The 16,802-nt window shown below is 31.6% G+C and overlaps 1 protein-coding gene across 2 annotated transcripts in view; it reads right to left on the bottom strand.

The window, feature by feature from the left end:
• Positions 1 to 2,856: 2,856 nt before the first annotated feature.
• Positions 2,857 to 16,802, bottom strand: part of LOC106471896 — a 186,491-nt gene continuing 172,545 nt past the window's right edge. For both annotated transcript variants that reach the window (XM_022401358.1, XM_022401365.1), the window contains 2 exons: positions 12,619 to 12,856; positions 2,857 to 5,681 (listed from right to left, as the gene is read on the bottom strand). In XM_022401358.1, the coding sequence (XP_022257066.1) occupies positions 5,581 to 5,681; positions 12,619 to 12,856 (339 nt within the window). In that variant the 3' untranslated portion in view covers positions 2,857 to 5,580. The remainder of the gene's footprint in view (positions 5,682 to 12,618; positions 12,857 to 16,802) is intronic.

Below are 16,802 nucleotides of genomic sequence, written 5' to 3'. Positions count from 1 at the left end.
TTTTTAATAATCTCTAGCACGTGTTCTTTTATTATAGAATCTGAATAACACACATAAGTGTTATTGACCTGAGTAATCTAGTTACTGCAATTGAAGTCAGGACATTGAAGCCTCTAAGAGGCCTATATTGTGATTATGAATTGACCTGAATAAGTTATTTACTGCAGTTGAAGTCAGGACTTTGAAGCCTATAAAGAGTTCTATATTACGAATTTGTTTTATGTTATATCTTAAGGTGATGTTGCTTAGAGAAAGTTAAAACTAACATATACTTGGCAATAACACGAATATTTTTACTAATTTAATTTTGATCAATCATAAAAAGATATTTAGATTTGGTCCAGATATGATTTCGCTGTAGGGTTTACGATTCTTGAATCTACTTTTTGTATGACTATACGAATAATGTTTTGGTATTCAGTAAGTTTTGTTTTCTCAGACAAATTATTTTAATTGAATTTAAAGTATGTTTACAATCACGATGGCTGTCATTATACTCCACTGAGCAACGATTTGCAGGAAAATGAATATTTCTTACTCGCGATCAAATGGTGCTTATACTCCTGTTAAGTTGAGTGTTCATCATCAAATAAATATAATATCCATTTTCAGATGAATTCTAGGTTGTGAAGGAAATTAATTCCTTAAGTTTATCAATTTAAATGTTATTATGAAAAAAAATACATTTTACTAAACTCAAGTTATGAGAATTTTTATTTTTTTTAATTTGTTTGTTTGTTTGTAATTAAGCACAAAGCTACACAATGGGGTATCTGTGCTCTGCCCACCACGGGTATCGAAACCCGGATTCTAGCGTTGTAAGTCCGCAGACATACCGCTGTGCCACTGGGGGGCATTTTTTTTTTAATGGAAATACGTTTGAATCACTAAGCTAATAAAATCGATTTTTAATAACATGAATGCTGACATTTTGCGGGACTCGAAACCAGGTTCATTTGACATAATCAACACTCTAACGGTCAAATGTTCTCTAACATTATTTTCTTTAACATTGAAACTAATGTGGAAAAGGTAGTGATTGAAATTATTAATCAATAATCAATACTCTAACGGTTAAATGTTCTCTAACATTATTTTCTTTAACATTGAAACTAATGTGGAAAAGGTAGTGATTAAAATGATTATAGAGCCTTGTCACCTAAACTGGCCTGAATGCCATGCTTAACTAGCCAAGACAGAAGTTCAAATCTTGTGCATGGACGAACGTTTTTTTTTAATAAACTCAGTTCCAAAGAGATTAAACATCTGACATTACGGCTTTATTTAGTTTTTATTCTCTTTTATCTAGAACACAAGGGAGAGGATACAATAAAGTAACACATAGAGATAGCTATAACACTGAGCAGTAAAAAAACTTAACATAAATAATACCAACTTTTTTTCTTCTAAGATATAATAACATTCGAAGTGAATAGACTTTAGCACTTGTAATACCGCGCTTCTGTTGACAGGGTATTTCACTAAGCTTGGTTTATAGCTTTCATCATACTTGGTAAAAATACAGAATAAGTAATTTTTAACGCGCTATTGGTTAATCCTTAATAAGTAATAATCAGTATTGTTATATAGTTTTCGGTCGAGTGGTTCTTTCATATGTTTATCTCTGATTGTCAGGCTTATAAAGAGAGTTTATATTCTCTAGCAATAACTCATAAAGTTTATGTTACGTTTCCTCAGTAATATCATTTTTAAGTTATATAATCCCAATTTCATACATCGTATAAACTACAATAATAAATGTTTTTACAAGTATGTAATTAATAAAGATAACAATCCATTTAATTGATATTAATTTTTACAAAGCTATCACTGCGCGTCAAGTTTTAAAACGATAGTTCTTATGACGTCATAGTTACATAATAATACGTTGAGTTATCCTTCCCTAGCAATAATCACAAATCAGTAGCTTCGTATTGTCTGAGTTCCACAACAAAGGATTTTTATAAGTTAATTACTGGAACAAAACATTAGCTTCGATTTTATTTCACTGAAAGTAAAGAATTTCCCATATAATACAAGTTCCCTATTAAAAGGATGAGACAAAACTAGTCCATAAAACTATAAAAATACCCCTAGTAAAACAAGTTGTGAATAAATTAATGATAGTTGGCTTTAGAGGCTGAAGAAACTGACACAGTACTGTTTCGGTGTGAATTAAGTTTCATATTTTGTTTTCTGTCAACCTCTTTCTTCATCAAATAACGGATACAAAAGTTTTGTGGTAATAGTTTCATTATTATAGTATTATTAGTAGTAGATACTTCCCTATGTTGTTTGGTTAATATACAAATAATAAAAATACTTTGTCTGTGGTATTTAACTCAAATCGCATTTAAAATTCAAACAATCGATATTTATCATCAGAGAGGATCCAAACAGACATGAAATATATCTTCATTTTCTCCATTTTATATGAAATGAAATTTTTTTTGTTTCGTGTTCAAATATTATTAGCTAGAAAGTCACTAAGACTGAAATATAATGCAAGGTTTTTGTTGAAAATGATTAATAAGCACTAAATATTTTTGTTGAATTTATATAATAATTAGAATCTCTGTATACAGCAATGAAAAATTCGAGTAATATGTGCTAGCTTAAAACTTTAAGTACAGCTTCGATAACTTTTATTACTGAAATACAATCATCCATATTGGAATATTATGCTTCAGTGCTAATAAAATATCGAAAAATAAAACAGTAGGGGTATATGTGAACAGACTATAGTTTATACCTAATTTGAGGTTCGTTTGTTTGTAATTAAGCACAAAGCTACACAGTAGGCTATCTGTGCTCTGCCCATCACGGGTATCGAAACCCGGATTCTAGCATTGTAAGTCCGCAGACATACCGTTGTGTCACTGGGGGTCCTAATTTGAGGAGCCATACTTTTTATTATTCACAATAGCCATCTATATTAGGTATCACAGAATTCTGTTGAACATTTCTTCAGCTCGAGATTATTCTACAAAAGTAAAGTATATCAAAGGGAGTAGCCTAAACTAAGCAAAGAAAAACAAAAAAGCGATAAAATGATCACAAGAAAAAGAAAACGATTATGAAATATAAGAATTTCTGAGACATCGCTGTCTTCATTGAAATAAATAAACATGTACTGAAGATTTTGCACAATTTCTTCGTCACAGCGAGTTCTTTAATTGAACAAAATCAGTTAAGATTTCATTGAACATAATCATTTAGGCTAAGAACATATACCTAAGTTTTTAATAATTCATATTCATTTACGTATTCCATTTGAACTATTGTTTATTATCTAGGGTTCTTTCGACGATCTCGAAGAAATTGGCTTACTGATCTCGGTATTTTTGAATAAAAATTATGTAAAATATTGCTATAGAAATACCTGAAATAAAGGATTAAAAACCTGTCAAATGAGTTTAGATTTTCATATAGAAGTAAGCTTTAAAACACATAAAATATAAAAGTCAAACTTCAGATTTTTACACTATCCTAAAACCTTGTATCTATATATTATATATATGTTTAATTTTTTTGTGTGTGTATATATTGGTTTCCCAATAAGTTAAACTAATATTGATATTGACTCACAAAATATTACTATGTTCCAAATAGAGTCGTCGTAATATTTACACTGTAGGGATATGTCAATAGAGTTCAGAAACCTAGACAAGTAAGATCCCTAGACCCAAATCCAATACATATATAATCCTTTATGTAGTTGCTCGGGTCAAAGGAAAAAATTATCAACTTGATTGTTTGTGGTACATCTATTAATATTTTACACACTGTATCTATTAATACTTTACACAAAGTACATCATGACTCAAATATTCACAAACCAAATTTACCTCACATCCATCATAAGAATTTATCAGTTAAGTGCCTCATATTCTACTGATCAGAGTGAGTAAACTAGAGGTTTTCTGATAGGCCTTCAAGTTAGGGTTTGTACCCTGATGAAAGCTTTAAGTGACAAGTGGGTGTACAGTAAAATATCGCCAACAATTTCTTGAAAGAACTGTTTGGAGTAGAGATTTTTGATAAGTTTCCAGTTTCAATTACGAAAAATAGATAATTTACGAAAGTTATTATTATTATTTGTACATAATATGGAGATTTAGTGAAATTCACAATTGTTTAAACCTGTTTACAAGAATACTGGTTAATTTATAAAAATTTACAGTGAAGAAGAGAAAATTTACAGATTTTGAGGGTAAAAGAAATTCTTCAATGTTTAAAACTTATTATTTTTATAACACAGAAAAAAACTTGCCATGCTTGTATCTACAAGAAACTAGGCAGGAGTGTCTTAATCTAACATTTCTTCTAAATTATCCTTCGAGTATGTAGAGTTTTAAACATCATTTTAAACCGGAGTGTCTTAATCTAACATTTCTTTTAAATTATCCTTCGAGTATGTAGAGTTTTAAACATCATTTTAAACCGGAGTGTCTTAATCTAACATTTCTTCTAAATTATCCTTCGAGTATGTAGAGTTTTAAACATCATTTTAAACCCTGGGACATGCAATTTGTTTTAACTGCATTTTACTTCAAGTGTACACGATGCATATTTTAATAATTTATGATACAAACGTTATCACTACCATCCTGCAACGGTATTTCTATAGGTGTTGTCAAGATACTGGTCGAAAATCCATAAGCTTCAAATATTGAAGTATCGAATGGTATATGATTTATCGTACTGTATTACCAAACGCAAACTAAGTCAAAATGGATAAAACTTGAATAGTCTTAAATCTGATGAGTTGAAATTATTTTTTGCTGTATATATATGTAACGTCTATATATGTATCAGTTTGTGCGTGAAATTTATATTTACTGTGATTTTGTGTAAAGTTCACAAGTGTTCTGAAACTTATGAGGGCAAATTGCACGATACTATGTGCATACTTTATGAATTGTGTTAATTCTGTTTATTTTCGACAAGCATCCATTTGTAGATCTGATATAAGAATCTATTCGAACTAAAAGAGAATGGGTTAAAGGCAAAAAAAAAAATATGTAAAAGAAAATGTCGAAATACATCACGATGTGTCGTTACAAACACTTAGAGCAAATCCAACATCGGAATTCACGAGGTCGGTGGTGCTCGTCACGATTATTCAACGTTGATTTATCATAGCGTTGTCAGACTGGGGACATGTTAAAGACGCATAGAAATTCTTCTTTTGATCGAAAAGAGAGGCTTTCAGTTCTATATATATATATATATATATACCTCTTTCTACAGCCATGTAATTACCTGGGGCATGGAAGGGTGAGAAGCAAGGAAAAGACAACATAGGCAGTCCTGTTCAATTTATGCACTATTCTTAACCGACTACCACAGAAACACGCAAGCACGTGATTGATGGGATCTGCTTCACTTCTGGTAGGAAGGGAGGTTGGGTAAAATGGTAGGTAATTTTGGTTGGCCTATAACAGGTACATTGTTCTTTTTTATCAAAGTTGCCTCTTACATGAAAGATTTTGTCCATTAATTTCACCAAAGGAGTATTACTGTCTTGGTGTCTCCTAGGTCTTGGTTGGAGATGTTTAGACCTTGAAATGTGTGTGTTTACAATTTTAGGATCCAAAAACTGTAGGCAACTGACGCAAGGGGTAGAACACGGTCTATAGAATACACTGGAACCATGGAGTGAGGAGCAGAGTCTCGAACTGCAGAGAAAAAAAATATATCGTTATTTTTCCCAAGTCTCTAGATAGCTATCACTTTTCGTCATTTATCAAATCTATTTATGTTGTATCAGTTTATTTTTTATATCAATATGTATCTGTTCCTATATTTTAGTTTCTGTCTATATGCTTGATACATCGAGTCTTTTCGAAAAAAAGACTCGTTGATTTCATTGTACGTAGTTAAGGATAACAAAAATGTAAACTTTCAAAATAACAACTTATAATTCTTCCTGTTATATATTTTGTTATTCTTTTTAGCTACAAATGTTGTGTTCAGTATTATTTTTGAAGAAAAAAAAAGACATTGTTTTTGTTATCATAGTTCTCGTACATAGTTATCATAGTCCTCGCACTCGTCTCTGTCTTTATTTACTTTCATTTTTTCCTTGTCTGTAGATAAAGAACATATAAAGCTATATTCGTCACCTTTATGTTCAAACGTCTCTCCCAAATGCTGTTTGGTTATGGGGAGTAAATATAACGCAACTGGTAGGCGTGGTTTTGGCACGGAATTAAGCTTCCTTTCATGTTCACGTTTTCCGGTGATCCACTAATATAACGTTTTTAGTTTAATTATTAAAAATGAAGTTACTATGAGAACATTCCCGTTTCTTCGTTGTGCTGTTATTATTGTTAATATTTTTTTAAATCTCAGTAAATTGGGGAAACTTCAATCGTTCCGTTATTTGTGTATTACTTAATAAAAATATTTTAACACTACAAACTATAATGTTTCGCCAGAGACAATTCTCTAGAAGTTTACTTTAAATATTAAACATTAACTTATTAAAAAGAGATATAATTTTATGATCGCACTCAAGGTAATGTGGAGAATTTTTGTAACAACTTTATATCAAACTCAATCTGGATATAACATAAGTATATATATGTGCATTTTAAGAAGTAACATTTTTCAATTTTCTTCTATGATTCCTACAGTATTGACTTAATGAGCCCATCTCATTAGTAAGATAAAATCCTTAATTATTCAAACAATTTAATTCGGTGATCATTTATTTTTTTATATTAATTATTTCTCCAGATAAAAAAAAAAATGTTGTAAATCAGTGAATCACAGTAGATCACTTTATTGATTACTTTATTGTTGCCCGTCCAAGACCAACATCACAAACCCAATATGAATTACAAGAAAATAGTGAAGAGTCTCCTAATTAGTAGGAGAATATGACATTAAAATAAGATATAAGTGTTTACTTACCAGTTAATGGGTGTCATTGCACCCCACTTTCTGTTATGATACATATTCTGTTATGTATATATATTATCAAATTATATCACATAAATATGTACATTTTGCGTGTATATATTTATGATGTCACTTCGCAGTTTCACTCGCAGTCTGTTGATTGGATCTGGTTGGAATTTCGCGCAAAGCTACACGAGGGCTATCTACACTAGCCGTCCGTAATTTAGCAGTAAAAGACTAGAGGAAAGGCAGCTAGTCATCACCACCCACCGCCAACTCTTGGGCTATTCTTTTACCAACGAATAGTGGGATTGACCGTCACGTTATAATGCCCCCACGGCTGAAAGGGCGATCATGTTTGGTGGGACGGGGATTCAAACCCGCGACCCTCAGATCGCGATTGAAGCGTCCTAACCACCTGGCCATGCCAGTCTGGTGATTGGGAAACACAAACATAGAGAAACCAAGAAACAAAATACCACGACATGTTGCTAGGTTGTTTCAGTCTGTTTTCTTTATTCAAAAAAAATAAAAATAAAAAATCTTGTTCCGTCTCCACAATACTTTCCATTTCTATGTTAATAGTTAAAATATAGACAACTATTCATGTATTTTAATGCAAATTTAATATTTTCATCATTATTTCTAAGATATGTAACTGAATTTGATATTACATAGATTGATTTCGAAAGCAAATTTCTTTTTTTGTGTGTGTGTGTGGTCAATTTAACCGTAATCTAAAAAGTCTCAAAACTGATATGTGTGTTTTTCGAGCAAAAAATGAACAGGGCCCGCAATTCTGAATCTACTAAAATATTGAAGTCAGCAGCAAAAACCCAGACTCAGGGTTAGATTCTTCACGGATCAGTACGTCTATTTCAAAATTTGTTTTCCTTCTTTTGATACACTTTCATTTCATCTGGGCGTAGCTCTCTAATAAGCTAAGAAACGTCAAAAATAAAAATTCCAATTTGTTCTTCAATCTAAAATCCAAAATCATATCTGATCCCAAGCCAATATCAATCGGAAATGTCAATTCTGTGGAAGAAACTAATCTAATTCAAGGAGTGTTTACCGTTCACAATCAATGATAGAATTTTTAATATGTAACAATAAGATATGTTATTAAATATTTGATTTAGATGATTAGGAAGTCCTGAGTACCCAATTTTTTTTTCATAGAAAATCCCGTAAAAATTTCACTTACTATAATATATTTATTCTATAACTTCATAATTAGTATTTGAATACTCTGAAAACCTTAAAAACAGAAAAATAAAAGCCTAGATTAATTATATATATAGTCATGACTCTAACTTCTTGCTAAATTCGAAGTTCTGAACTTATATATTTCTATTCTCTTAGGGGTTTATACTGAACGTACGATATATCGCCAGTTCCTCGTTATTAATCACTGGAAAAAAAACAACAAAAAAGTAACTTTTCGCTGACGGCAAATCATAATTCAGCGTTTAAAGGATTTGTGATTATTACGCCCAGTTAGAGTCTATTGTAACGGTGATCATCACAAAAACTGAATATCAAGCTTTGTAAACATTGTATATTACTGTCAAATATATTCAAATCCTCTCTTAAATGGAGGCTGTAGTGTGTAAATATCGAATACATTAGATAGATACATTATTTAGTTACTAAATGAAAAAATTAATTTATGACCAATGTACGTCTCCACGAGATGGCGAGGCAGTACTCAAAAGTTTCAAATACCTACATTTTGAACCAGAATTACATATCCTATCAATTTTTGAATAACATGTACGATTGTTATTTTGAAAATAAATAGTTCAGGGTAGAATAGCGAATATATATTTGCCACAGTAGTATTTGGTGTTTTTTGTTTGTTTGTTTTGAATTTCGCGCAAAAATACACGAAGTCTATCTGCGCTAGCCGTCCCTAATTTAGCAGTGTAAGACTCGAGGGAAGGCAGCTAGCCATAACCACCCACCGCAAACTCTTGGACTACTCTTTTACCAACTAATGGTGGGATTGAACATCACATAATAACGCCCCCACGGCTGAAAGGGCGAGCATATTCGGTGGAACGGGGATTGCTGTTTTTAAATGAAATAACAAAGGTAGAGTACCACTTATATACCTATCTCTAGGTGGCGAGGAAAGGCTAAATATAAACAGAAAAAAATCGTTTTACATTTTTACTTATGGTTCGGATATGAGAAAGAACGACGAGCAAATCGAAGAACAATATTCAACAACATGATACAGGAGTTTAAGGTGCCATTAAGTCTTTTTGTTTCTGAAATGAATTATGAATGGGGTTACTTTTTATGATATACAACGAATAGTAAGTTGAGCTGTAAATATTTCAGGAAAAATTCTTTATTCATTCTTTATTCTCCTGAAGAAGAGTAGTGAACTATTCGAAAGCGTTCGAGATTTGGGTCTTGTTTGAAAAACATTACAACATTTCATGAAAGATATTTCGTTTCTTCAAAAAAAAAAAAAGTCGCCATGAGTTATAATGCTTGGAAAAAAGAAGTGTGACGTTGCAAATTTTATACAACGATTTTACATATGGCGACTTCCACGTTTATTGTAAAATCGTTTTTGGATATTTTTTGTTCGTTTCTTTGTTGTTAAGCCTAAAGCTACACAATGGGCTATCTGTGCTCTGCCAAGCGCGGGTATCGAAACCAGGTAGTTAGTTTTATATGTTCTCAGCCTTATCACTGAGCTACTGGGAAGGGTTTGTTTTAGGAGAATGATTAGATAAGAGAATTGAAATGAAACATCGATTTTGAAGTATAACTTGTAAACTTTGGCATTTTGCTACGAGCAGCATTACAATTTTCAAACGGAATAATGTGTTATTATATTTTGCTTCTGTTAATTAATTCAAATGAAAAGCACACGCACGCTGAAACAAATTGCATTACAATCGGTTAACTAAAACTTGGAAAACTTTATTTTTGTTTTGACTCATATCAAACGAATAACATTATATCCAACAACTACTTTACAATGTGTGACAAATATCTATAATAAATCAACAAAAATTAGCCAGACAAATCACAGGGTCTTAAGTTCCAAAATATCCTATAGATAACAAACATACTTTGATATATTTTAAGAATAAAAAGATTAGCCAACACTATGTGTTTATATTGATATCCACTAACTGTTAGATCATTTGTTGTTTTTTCGTTTTGTGAAACTCTTAAAACCAAGTGTGATAAGATTTTTTATAATTTATTGTGTTATATCGTATTTGTGCACATTTTTGTAAATAGATGTTCATATATTTTCATCAAAATTGGTAGGAACAGGTATATGATATTGGAGTTTAAGAGGTTTTACTGTTTTGTACTGGAATAAATTTCCAAGAAATTTCGTAACTTCTGGTTTCTGAGTTCTGTACAGAAGTATTTACCTGTTGGGCAATTATTTGTTTTTCTTTAGGAATAACTATCTCTTAAATTTGACCTGTCTTAACAATAATAATAATTGTTTCTCTATTTTAGTTGGAAAATGAGTGGACAAGACTTTGTAATTCAGGTACAACCTTAATATATAGTTAACATCTAGTATAAATGTTTTAAATGAACGTATAATTCTAGTCTGTTGAGTAGCTAAGTAGATTAATGTCACGGAGAAATGAACATATTTGATTACTTTCGTTGGTGTGAAAAGAGAAATCTGTAAATGTTAGATCTTTCATTAATAGTCTTTGGTATTTTCGTGTTTAGAATAAGTTAATGGACATGTCTAAGTTTTTCCCTTCAGATATGTTTGTTTACTTTAAAGACACCTTGTGAATTTTATTGTTTAAAATTGGCACGATTCTTTGCGTGTTTTATATCCGTTTGAAGTAAATTGGAGAGGATGACTGCTATCATGAGCCATAAAAGCTTGAATCGTTTTAAAGAATGACGTTTCTGTGAATGAGACATTATATTTAACCCAGAGAACATTATATGATGAATTAAAATACTCCAAAATATGCTAGTTGATAAAGTTACCTGGCGGACCCTCGTAACTGACGTTCAGGGACAAGATGTGTTGTTTTGACTAAGACATGCTAGTTGATAAAGTTGCCTGATAGACCCTTGTAACTGACGTTCAGGAAAAATATGTATTCTTTTGACTAAGACAAGCTAGTTGAGAAAGTTGCTTGATAGACCCTTGTAACTGTCGTTCAGGGACAATGTGTATTGTTTTGACTAAGACAATCTAGTTGATAAAGTTGACTGATAGACCCTTGTAATTGTCGTTCAGGAAAAATATGCATTCTTTTGACTAAGACAAGCTAGTTGAGAAAGTTGCTTGATAGACCCTTGTAACTGTCGTTCAGGGACAAAGTGTATTGTTTTGACTAAGACAATCTAGTTGATAAAGTTGCTTGATAAACTCTTGTAACTGTCGTTCAGGGACAGTGTGTATTGTTTTGACTAAGACAATCTAGTTGATAAAGTTGACTGATAGACCCTTGTAACTGTCATTCAGGAAAAATATGTATTCTTTTGACTAAAACAAGCTAGTTGATAAAGTTGACTGATAGACCCTTGTAACTGTCGTTCAGGGACAATGTGTATTGTTTTTACTAAGACAATCTAGTTGATAAAGTTGCCTGATAGACCCTTGTAACTGTTGTTCAGGACAAGATGTGTTGTTTTGACAAAGCCAAAAAAGAGTTTAGTGAAAACTGAATGCTGAGCATTAATTTTGAAAATGGAAGAACTGTAGGTGAAGTTTTTTTATTTCTTAATAAATATTTTTTTATCTAATTTTAGTTCCCTCAGTGACTTTTGACAAGGGTGGAGGAAAACTGACTCAGATAAGTTGATTGATGTCATTCTTCTACCGAGCGTTTAAGTTGATCAGACTTATCAGATTTGTAACATCAGTTTTAGAATTTAGCCGTTTTAGAGTAAAGTGAGCATATGTATCCCAGTACAGCGTGACTAGTTAGGTGTGTTGTTAACGAGAACTACTCCCTGTTTGATCTTAATGAAAATTAGTTTCAAACACGCAGAAAAGTTTTACCATAAGCCATTTTTAGATTTTTCATTTAATATTTCATTGAGTTGAAACAAAGCTTTTCCCGATATAGTTTAAACGAATTTTACAGTAACGGGTTTTAAGAGAAGACTTAAGGCAACATTCCGTTTGTGCATTGAATCCTAAAACAAAGTTTATCTTTAGTGAGTTATCACTATTTATCACACTTACGATTTTTTATGGGTATTCGTGATCCAAATGGTATGCTTATAAAAGAAAGCATTTCCTTATTACAATGTAACCAAGTGTAATTTTGTTTTAAATAAAGAACATTCTCATGGTTCTGTTAAATATCATTCTATCTCTGCACGTTAAACACCGGTTGCAAAGAAAAATCCAGTATATTGTCTAGAAGAGTAAACAATGGCATACATTAAAGATTATTACAATATGCGATTAACGCGGTTCCTGTTTGTGAAAATGATTTTGATGGCTATAACAATTCGGTTTTAATACTGACTGAGAAAAGGAAATGCCATTTTGAAGTCCAGGAAAAAAGCCTCATGAATAATTAGAAGTTATTTGTCATGTTTTATGTTAAATATAAATATATATATATATATATTTGGAATGACTAACACAGATCACTTCAATTCTCAACTGAAGAGCGACTGTGTAAAATATGTACTTAACAGAATATTTTTAGAATCATTTTGATAATTGTTACTCACCTTTACTAACGTTTTCACTAATATGAAGAAGTCCCGAGGCTTGCTGTAATCGGCCGCCAACCACAAGTTCCTCGTCACTCATCGTGTAAACCCTGGGAATAGTGGCCGAACAGCGAATTCTCATGTTGCTATTGATGAAATGATGGTCCTTAACCACAAACCGAAGGCTTAAGCTGGAGCTCTCCAAACCATCAGCGTGGAGTATAGTGGAATGCGAAGTTTCATATTCGGGACCAACCTAACAGTTTAAGTTCAGATAACAAACGAATATAAAACTATTACCACAAGAACGATAGAGTGAAAACATTTTCAATATAAAGGCTGTTAATTAAACACAAATTCAAACTCACATACCATATGATAGTTTTAATAGTTTATTTTGAAATTTCTTCAGAATATTTAAAATCATTTTGGAAATTTTCGTATATGAGTACGATAAATAGTGTATAAGTAGCGAGAGTGTGACTGATTTTACAGAGTCGTGAATCTGGAAAACAGACACGTAAGTATGGGATGCTACAGTTTTAATAGGATTACTGTCACAGCGTTCACAATTTCGTACTTGTGGCTAACACAAAATGAGAGGGTTATTAAAATAATTCTAGTAGCTGATATAAAACCAATACGAACCAACTTTTACAAATTCGTAGTAGTATGGTGATAATGACACATTTACTTTATCCAAAAAAAAAGCAACAACCTAAGCTCTTGTATCTTGATTTGTTTACCGCCACTCAAAAAAGGCCTAAGATAAGACGATGAAATTAAGTAAAACCTACGAAAATCGTAAAATACGATTACAACGCGTATTCGATACACGAAAGGTATTAAGAGCTTACGATGTTACAGAGTCAGTTGTGGTGTTTATGCTGTCGAATTGACTCACAATAAAAAGTTAATTTCGTTGAAAAAAGGGAAGATTACATGATTAGAACTAGGATACTTAATTGTTTTTATTTATGACCATCCTATTGGTACATTGGAATGTATTTAAAAATAATATATTTAATCTAATTTTAAACAATTAGCAGGAAGGAACGTGTTTTGGAGGATATTGAAGCTAAGAAAACAGGAATAATAATAATAATAGCACCATAGATTTATGACCATCCTATTGGTACATTGTAATGTATTTAAAAATAATATATTTAATCTAATTTTAAACAATTAGCAGGAAGGAACGTGTTTTGGAGGATATTGAAGCTAAGAAAACAGGAATAATAATAATAATAATAAAGCACCATAGATTAATTCTGCAGTACGTAACAATACGTAACATTTAAAAAAGTCTAATAATGTGGCAATGTTTGGTTATACGCAATACTTATTAGTTTTTTGAGATTAATGCCAATTAATAGAAGACTCTGTATTGAAAAACTAAAAGATATATGTAATTAATAAAACAGTCGATGATAGGTGTGATATACATTAAAGATAATAGTACGAACTACAATGGTAGTAGGTAATGGACCGTAAATAATGATCTGACTAGAAATAATAGTGATAGGAAAAGCTTCAAGAATGTGGGTCACGCATCACAGAACTAAATGCGGTGATAAGAAATGAACAAGTTATTTGGAACATAAGCGTATTGTGGAATGAACACTTTATGGGTATAAAATAACGAACTGAATACAACCGGTAGTCATACGAAAACATACAGCACACTTATCAAGAACCAAAAGGACGTCATGGGGATAAGAAATGAACAAGTTATTTGGAACATAAGCGTATTATGGAATTAACAGTTTATGGATATAAAATAACGAACTGAATACAACCGGTAGTCATATTAAAACATACAGCACACTTATCAAGACCCAAAAGGACGTCATGGGGATAAGAAATGAACGAGTTGTTTGAAACATAAGTGTGATAGCTAGGAAACAGATAGTGTTTAAAGGGCACAAATTGGAGAAATGAACACAATCCAGAGTGATGGGTAAAGGATTAAGTTTATTATAGATAAGTAAGTGTATAAAGAATCTGAACTTATCCGATTGGTTAGTTTTTATAATTTCAGATTAACCCTTTGATTTAAAAACATAGATTATTATTGCTGAGTTTATTAAGGAAAATGTGTCCTTAGTTATAGCTATGATCATTAATAAATATACTTTCTTTCATTAACCTTAGAGTGGGGTAACTTGAGTGCAAATAATACGAAATAAAAATAGGATTTTATTATTTCAAAGTACACTGAGTCAAAAAGTAAGCTAATTAAGACCACAATAATAGGAGGTTCTAAGAGAAGTGTGAATAAGTCTGAAACAACCTTAAATGAAAGAGACCGATAAAGAGATGTTTCACAATAGAACAACATTTTATAAACAAGCGTAAACCTTGGCAAAAGAATCTGAGCAAGAACTAACTTTGTCTAGCATTATATCCAATCCTAACCTCCATCAGAACATCTGAGGATACCACGTTACCCACATCATCTGACAAGTTTCATCAACAGAAAGTGAAGCCAGATTCTCAATTACTAAGCCGTATATGATCAACATGCTAGACTGTCGTTAAAAAACAACAATAAACGACTCAACAGACATGCCAGCCATATATAACGAAAACCCCTTCTCAACCCTTTCTCCTCACCGTATGTGACAGTCTGAGGGCACATCCGGTATTATAAAAACCTGTAATAGCGTCTTTGTTCAAAATTGTATGTAAAGGATATATCTAAATACTATCTTATATAAAAATTCAGTTAATGATTCTTACATGCAATACTGAAAATAGGAAATACATTTACAACGTTAAATACATATACAGAGTTAGTTTAAAGAAGAAAACATTTGAAAAGAGGAGAAATAAAACCGACCTTTATAATTCGTTAACTGTTATTAACGAGAGCAGTTCATTATTTTAGATAATTTGAAAGGATGTATGGAGTCAGACAGATTGTTTGTTGATAGTTAAATTCTGGAAATTGGTTAGCAGAGCTCTTTTGGTTTCTCTTAACTCAAGATACTTTTTCTCCCCCACAAGTCTGGATTTTTATAGTCTCAGTTATATTAATTCGTTGCCTTTAAAACACAAACGGTACTTTGGGATGTGGGTGCGTTATGAAAGTAATGCCCAAATTCCACTCTTATATAAGGATTATAAGGAGTATGCAAACATTTATATTAAAGCTTCTATACTTGCGAAAACTCGATGGAGTGCTTTGTTTTTATGAAATTGTTAGTTTATCTTTTTCCTGTTTTCTTAACGTATGTAACATTACAATGTGGACATGTAACCTGATAAAAACTTGTGGACATGTAATTTGAAAAAAAACTTATGTACATATAACTTGTAAAAAACCGTGGAGATGTAACTTGTAAAAAAACTGTGGAGATGTAACTTGTTAAGAGACTTGGATACATGTAACTTGATAAAACTTGTGGACATGTAACTTGTTAAAAACACTTGTGGACATATAACTTGATAAAAACTTGTGGACATGTAACTTGACAAAAACTTGTGGACATATAACTTGACAAAAACTTGTGGACATATAACTTGACAAAAAACTTGTGGACGTGTAACTTGATAAAACTTAGAGACATGTTACTTGATAAAAACTTGTGGACATGTAACTTGACAAAAACTTGTGGACATGTAACTTGATTAAAACTTGTGGACATTTAACTTGACAAAAACTTGTGGACATGTAACATGATAAAACTTAGAGACATGTTACTTGATAAAAACTTGTGGACATGTAACTTGACAAAAACTTGTGGACATATAACTTGACAAAAACTTGTGGACATGTAACTTGATAAAACTTAGGGACATGTAACTTGATGAAAACTTGTGGACATGTAGCTTGTTAAAAACACTTGTGGACATGTAACTTGTTAAGAAACTTGTGCACATTTAACTTGTGCGAATATTCATTCATTAGTTAACTAGGCTGCGTATTTTGTTTTACCCATCATCAAGTTGAACAAAAAACGCGGCCTGGCTAACTAAGGAACGAATATTTGCTGTAAAATTCATATCAAAGCTATAAGTGTAGCTACCAGCTTGGCCGCCAGTTTTTATTTCGCTCCTTTAAGTCGAACACTCAATCCTTTTTTGGCCGCACTTTTTTTTCACATCTAAGGTGTTTTGATTAGATATACATACATATATATATATATAATTTGTCGAGAATTAGCAGTGAATTGTATATATATATATATATATATATA

The sequence above is a fragment of the Limulus polyphemus genome, unplaced genomic scaffold (genome assembly GCF_000517525.1).
Source record: "Limulus polyphemus unplaced genomic scaffold, Limulus_polyphemus-2.1.2 Scaffold116, whole genome shotgun sequence".
Taxonomy (NCBI): domain Eukaryota; kingdom Metazoa; phylum Arthropoda; class Merostomata; order Xiphosura; family Limulidae; genus Limulus; species Limulus polyphemus.
The sequence above is the reverse complement of the archived record's forward strand: the minus strand, read 5'-3'. Positions and strand labels throughout refer to the sequence as shown.